General features: G+C 34.4%; 1 protein-coding gene across 4 annotated transcripts; it reads left to right on the top strand.

Moving 5' to 3' along the window:
• The first annotated feature begins 141 nt into the window (after window positions 1-141).
• On the top strand, window positions 142-4,795 carry LOC111244827 (MKI67 FHA domain-interacting nucleolar phosphoprotein-like). 4 transcript variants are annotated; one of them, XM_022792303.2, is made up of 6 exons: window positions 142-219; window positions 1,061-1,198; window positions 2,515-2,722; window positions 3,209-3,336; window positions 3,730-3,882; window positions 4,572-4,795. In XM_022792303.2, the coding sequence occupies exons 2-6, from the start codon at window positions 1,106-1,108 to the stop codon at window positions 4,692-4,694; spliced, it is 705 nt and encodes a 234-aa protein (XP_022648038.1). In that variant the 5' UTR covers window positions 142-219; window positions 1,061-1,105; the 3' UTR covers window positions 4,695-4,795. The 4 variants fall into 4 exon arrangements, with proteins under 4 accessions (XP_022648038.1, XP_022648037.1, XP_022648039.1 ...); XM_022792302.2 differs by having other exon boundaries at window positions 203-219; window positions 1,043-1,198; XM_022792304.2 differs by lacking the exon at window positions 142-219 and adding an exon at window positions 850-964.
• Window positions 4,796-6,824: the final 2,029 nt, after the last annotated feature.

The following is a 6,824-nucleotide window of genomic DNA, read 5'->3' as shown; positions in this document are numbered from 1 at the left end:
CGTTGAGACAGCTACCCCGTTATAAATTGATTCTGTTCCGTAATACATCTATGGTCATTGTTAGTTTATATTCTAATTCTTGTATTAATTTTAATCACTTTTATTACTCAATTTGCTAAGCTTTACATGTTCTCATGCTTCAGCGTCGTCAAAAATCATCTCCGGAACTTTACTTTCACGACGATCTCCAGCTTTGGAATGAGCCAATCGCTAAGTTATGTAAGAATGTCGGGAGTGAATACAAATAGTATTTCGTACTCCGAATAAGAGGATCTCGCCGTTTTTTATTTAAAACAAGGTGTACCCAAATAACATTTTACGATTCATGATAAACGATATAGTAAATCAGATATCATTATGCAATATACATTATATATCAGAAGAAGTACTCGTTTTCCTTGCCGACCATTTAGGTGTTGATTAGTCTCATCCTAGGTTAATTTAGAGGCATCTCCATTAATATTATTAATTTGTAGTTCTATCTTCTATATGCATAATGACGAGTAGATACGCAGCATCTGTCAGTAATGAAAATTTATTCTTTTATATCAATTCTGCAACTCAGTAATATGTACTTCTTTTTGGATTATGGTAACACGATAAAGGTCGAAGCACTCAGGATGACCTTAAATTGTTTATATAATGCGTGCTCCTCAGGTGCTATGAAATGGTAAACTTTACAGTGTAATTTTTCTTAAAATCATCATCCGTGAGGATTTTTTGTGTTTAAAAACATCTTAATGGCACTAATATATATGATTGGAACACTCATAAAAACTAATAAGATTTTATGGTTAAATTAAAAAGTATGCCAGCTACATTTTATAATTATTTGTTCTTACTTATTGCTAAAATAGTACCTAATACTCTTGCGAGCAGACGATACACCATAGCTTATTGACAAATAAAACAGAGTTGGTTCAGACTTACGTGTCTGGCACTAGGATTCCACGTGAGAGTCTGAGTAAGCTGTGCTATTTTTTCTTAAGCTAGTTTAACCCTGTGTTTAATTAAGTCATTGTTATTACCTGTTTTATACCAGTAATTCGGCAATTGCCAGTTTTGCAGTTAAACCTACAGTGAAACTACCAGGGCGAACTGGAAAATGACTCCGAAAATGAAGACAATCGGTGTTAAACGGACGTCATCGAATGATAACACGGCATTGCATGAAGATGAGGCTGAACGCAAAAGATTTGTACGTTGAACAGTTCCAAAGATGGACTTTTTAACTCGGAATGCTTGTAAATATTTACATCTAAACCAGGTCTTCTATAGCCAACTACTCAAATTGAAACCGATATGTAAAGACTAAAATATGTACATTTATACAATGCAAGGCATAAGTATTATAGGTAATAGGCACACGCACAAATATACATCATAGTGTTATGGAAAATACTTTTCTGGAGCAAACAACATATGTATCTCACTATCCCAAAAACCATTGCCAAATATGGTTCTATTCAACTTTGTAACTTTTTTAATTAAAAGCAACAGCTTGTCTATTGATATGGCTTCTAATGGCACAAAATAAAATTTTTTATAAAGAGGTGAGGTTGAAACGAAATATTTCCGTGGGTAACGATTTTTTCAATTCACAGTCAATAATCCATTATTTATAAATATTTCATACACCTAAAAGGAAATCGTAAATGTTAAGTTACACTTATGGTTTAAGCCGGTGAATCACGTGAAGCAAGAATATAATTTTTCTTAGGCATGAAATATACTGTTGGATATTCAAATACTTTTACGAATTCTCACCATCAAAGTGTTTCGTTTTTACTCATTCATCAGACATTGCCTTTTCTGTTTTAGAATTCACTTGTCCATTTTGAAGGTACTCAGTCAGGGAATTTTTAGTTTTAACGTAAGCGTGCTCCATTAGATTAACTATGATTAGCTAGAAATTGCATTTCTAACTTTGCATTGACACTGTCTTGAGTTGACGCAAGGCATCGTTTTTTTACACATTGATCTTGTAGCCTATTTGGAATAATGATCACTAAAATTTGGTAGGAGCTGCTGCATGAAAAAGTAATGATACATATATGAAGACTTAAAAGGATATTAGTTTGGGTTTCATAATAATTCATTGTAAAATTGAGTGAAGAATATATCAGTAGGATAACAGGGAAATTATCAGGAGGGAATACGTAGATGCAATGCAATGCAATTTTTTTACAACGGGATAGATAAAAAGAGATACTATAACATAAATACAAACATTGAATAGATCGGTAAAAATGAAATCATAAAGCAGTTGTGTATTGAGTTACATTCATCAGCAATATGGTATTGATACAAAACTTAGATTCGGCCTGTCTTTTATGCAATCTAATCAAAAAAGATAAAGAGGTACAGATGGAATAGGCTAATAATGATATTAAAGGGATCTACTGAAAACAGCTGGCGTAAGTGCGAATGGTTCAAACTGCATTCTGTCCAGTTGTTCTTCTACTAATGAAGTTATTATGCTGTTATTATGTGTCTTGCATATACCTTGCATAGAGTGAAGTCGTCGAAAAGCGTATAAAGCTGGATAACGCTATGTCAAAGCAGGCCGCTCGAATTGCAAAAGAAAAAGAGATATCCAAGAGCCGTGGTGTAATCTACGTAGGGCACATTCCACATGGTTTCTATGAAGATGAGTTGAGAAAATATTTTTCACAATTCGGAGAAGTGACCCGCGTTCGGGTGTCCCGTAGTAGAAAAACTGGTAAGAAGATCGCAACCCTTAATACTGCATTGTGCTCTATAGCTTTATCTAACTAATATAGGTACAGTGGAAGGACATGTTAGCAGTTACAGCGTATTCAAGGGAATAATCGAATTTTCGCGACTTCGTAAATGTTTTTTTTTTGTAAGTAACGTAGAGTTCCAGATGGTCTAGTGTATTTCAAAATGAAAAGGAATAGACAATGCCCAGAAAAATGTATGTTGTGAACAAAATTTGTTTTAACTTAGTCCTTCATTATCTTAACAAGAGTTTGGTATGCCTCGTTATAACCCTTCATTAGTTTAGAGCACACAGTAGCATCTAGATATGTATATGTAGGATTAAGAAATGCGAAAGGTGTTTCTTTGGAACGATCTAGTTTACAGAAGTCATCCAAGAACGCCTTGCAGTTTAGATATTTAAATGAATATAGCACGTTTTATAAACTGGACAAACATGTTTATTATCCAATCTAATACTTTCTAGGTGGCTCACGTGGTTATGCCTTTGTAGAGTTCCTTCATGATTGCGTCGCTAAAATTGCTGCCGAAACAATGAATGGTTACCTGATGTTTGAACGTTTGCTGAAATGTAGTGTAGTTCCTAAAGATAAGGTGAGTCTTGCAAAACAATGTTGCATGTTATATGAGGATAACCGGTCGAGCATATTTTAACGATAAACAATTTTATATTGGACTGCGGGAAACATGAGAAACACAGTTCTTCGTACCTTTAGTTCTATACAGAATTCAACAAGTTTTGAAAACGGGCATCAAAAATACACGTTACGCTCTTTACTGTTACTTCACGGTTGCAAATGTATGTTGGCGGTGGCTCCAAGCGTAGAGCTCAAAGCATATATCTACATTACTAGGATGTTGGCTATAGGTCTGACCAACAATTACTGATTGATCCCTGTGCAAAAGCTATTTTCTATTTTCACTATATAAACATATATATTTGCGTCTGTGAGAGATAAAGGTATGTAACTTATGTAATCGTTCTAGGTGCACCCTGATATGTTTTCTCTACGATTTCCGTTTCCCTTAAATCGTGAGATCACCCGAACATTTATCAATATGGAAAGAACCGAGACACGAGTAGACCGGAACAAAGAACTTCGTTTAGCTCGGCTCCAACAACAGATAGAATCGCTGAAAGTGAGTGTCATGCGGGCTCAATTCTCACCGAACAGTAAATACGAATCGAAAAGTTTGATTTATTATCAGATTTGCAGAAAAAACATACTGCCCCTTACAATCCGTAATCCTTTAAAACAAATATGTTTGCCAATAAAAATTTGCAAAGTCAACGAAATATTCGATAGGAAGTATTTGCTATGCCTTTTTTAAGTAAAATTTGCATTGTTCTTTCTTAAATCTATCAAGTTGCGTTGATGTCTCAACACCTATAACTTTTGTCACTAATATTTCTTTCCGATCTTTCATGACTGAGACACGCCGTACATTCATCTTAGAGTGACTATTTTGAAAAAGCCGTAAATTTAAAATGCACAACCGAATCAGCCCTATATTTAGCATGGCCAGAAGTTTGAAGAAGTTTATCAAACAAGTGTTTATCAATACTTTATTTAGTAGAACGCTAAGAGTAAATAACTAGTTGAAATTGGGTACAATTGAAAATCTCTTAAAATAACCGCAGAGTTCATTTATGTTTTTGGAATACTGGTTAATAAATACAATAGATAACGAATTGAGGATTCGCTGACCTTTTGACCCCTCTGTGAAGAGAAAAGCTCGTAGTGGTTGGGAAGAAATATTCTTCATATGTATTTGATCGTTCCCAATGCTTGCAATCTGGAGAATTCTAACCGCAAATTGCTTTCTAGGATCTGGGGATTACGTATGACATAACACCTTTCGGCACGAATGTTAGTCACGCTATCAAGTCTGTTCCAGAATATATAAAGCGCATGAGTGCAACACCTAAACGAGTTAAGCCGTCTCAATAAACGTCCCTATAATCTGTTTATCGAGATTTTTGTTTCAAATTAAAATTAATAAATGTTAAATAAGGTTAAAGCGGTCTCAATAAACGTTCCTATGATCTGTTTGTCGAGATTTTTATTTTAAATTAAAATTAATAAATGTTAAATAAGGTTACCCAGCGGTTAGTTTGGCGCAAATTTGGCAAAAACGTATCCCTTTGAATCGTATACATGTATGGTCGTAGGTAACCCTTGAGTATGGATAGTTACTTACGCGCACGTCGTACAAGCAAGAGATCAAACAAAATTGTCGTTGCCTTTATTTTGTCAAAGTATTTTCCATCAAATTTTAATCAAAAGCATTCATAAAGAGAATTTCTAATAACTCTCCTGTATAAGAATGGGGTTAAAGGTTTCTCACCAAGAAAAAAAATTTTAAGACGTGAAAATCCATGAAGTTGGTTAGAAGGAATCAGACGTCGCATATAGCGCGTTCCTTTCCGCTGGACTTTCCTCATCGTATTAAAAAACAAGTCCCAAAATCTCATATGAATACAATTTCAATAGTTGATATCTACAACGAAATACCTCCTGCATGGGCAGAGTGGATAGTTTGCGTGACAGCAACCTTTTCTTTACAAAAACAGAACGGGCATGCTTAATATTGTGCGCGGTCAATATTGCAATATGTGTAATATTTGTAGTCAATATTTTAAGTGAGGCCAAAACTGAATATCAACTCTATAAGATTTAGTAAGCAAACTACGCAGCAAACTATATATATGATCAGCAAAGTGTCCTCACTTTTCTCATGATGACACACCTATCACGGAAAAAGCGGTAGGTAACCAATAAATACGAAAGAGATACAGAACGTACTAAAATGTCAGAGCAAGTCTTTTCAATACGGCAGCTAATGGGTACTTATTATTGTGTCTACCACATTTTTTAATTAATAGTATTCACATGCAATATGCAGTGGTTTGCCCAGGCAACTGAGAGAACCGTCATTTCTCGCTTTACCCAGTTTCTTCGTAAGATACCATAGGTATACGTTATGTGCACAACCGTACAATAGCAAGGGCAATTTAATGCGTTCGTTTGTATGTTATTTACGGTCTTCATGCCAAAATATACCTTTGCGTAAAAACGTCATAGATTATAGTTAGACCTAATGCGTGGCTCGTAGAAATGCTTCTATCCACGTTATTATTTGAGCATAATAAATATTGAAACAGCTAGCTTTATATAAAATTGAAATGTGCGAGGACATTTTAAAAAGCCTCGACAAGAAGTGAAAACTGGCATAACACTAACTAGTATAACCATAATAATCGCAGTAGCTAGCCGCATACGTAACTGGATGATATCGTTTTGGCGTTAAATGTTCCAAATTTTAATAATGCGTCTTCTTACACAAAGATTACAAAGATTTCACCCATTCAATTAAGGAAATTAAAAGCTAGACCATTTTATCGAACAGTACAATTCCGGGAACAAGTTATTATACCAATAATCTGATCTATTTTGTGGTTTTAAGGTAAGATTAGAGCTTCCAAGGCTTGTTTTCTTATGCTAATACTAATGTAAATGTTTGTACCTTCATTGTTAGCAATATCAGTACGTATTTTACTTTCTGCGGAAGCGGGTCCTAAAGTAAAATACATTGAGCGGTACGGTTTTTTCCTCATATATAATATATATTTATGCTTAGACGTGTTCGTATTATCATTAATGATGACGAACTCGAATACATCCGCCTAGGCAGATCTTGGGTTAGTAAGGGCAAGACTCCCATGTGGTAATAATAATGTTTCAGCGTCTTATTTGTTTAAGTTATAAAATGTGCAATGGACTACTCAAGTAGCACTTTACTAGATGAATAATAATTTTAAGGAATAATATAATACGGTGCGAATGGCGAAGTTTTAAGTTTGCTTGCAATTGTAAATGTCATTTATTCTATTATACTAGTTTCTTTTGCATCATTGGAAAAATATAAAATAAATGGAATTGTAACAGGCTTTTTTATGAAGTGCTACGTGTTTTGATGTAACCACCCTTTATTCCTATATAATAAATGTTATTTAATGAATCATGACGTACCTTTATACGACATGATGTTGTGCAATAGATGCACGCACATTACAGTGG

Source organism: Varroa destructor, unplaced genomic scaffold (assembly GCF_002443255.2).
Source record: "Varroa destructor unplaced genomic scaffold, Vdes_3.0 BEIS01000002.1, whole genome shotgun sequence".
NCBI classification, from domain to species: Eukaryota; Metazoa; Arthropoda; class Arachnida; order Mesostigmata; family Varroidae; genus Varroa; species Varroa destructor.
This window is presented reverse-complemented; position numbering and strand designations above follow the sequence as displayed.

Coding starts and splice junctions, on each gene's coding strand:
- LOC111244827 (XM_022792303.2), top strand. CDS start 1,106: ATGACTCCGAAAATGAAGACAATCGGTGTTAAACGGACGTCATCGAAT. Junction 1,199..2,514: donor AGGCTGAACGCAAAAGATTT/GTACGTTGAACA, acceptor TACCTTGCATAG/AGTGAAGTCGTCGAAAAGCG. Junction 2,723..3,208: donor GTCCCGTAGTAGAAAAACTG/GTAAGAAGATCG, acceptor AATACTTTCTAG/GTGGCTCACGTGGTTATGCC.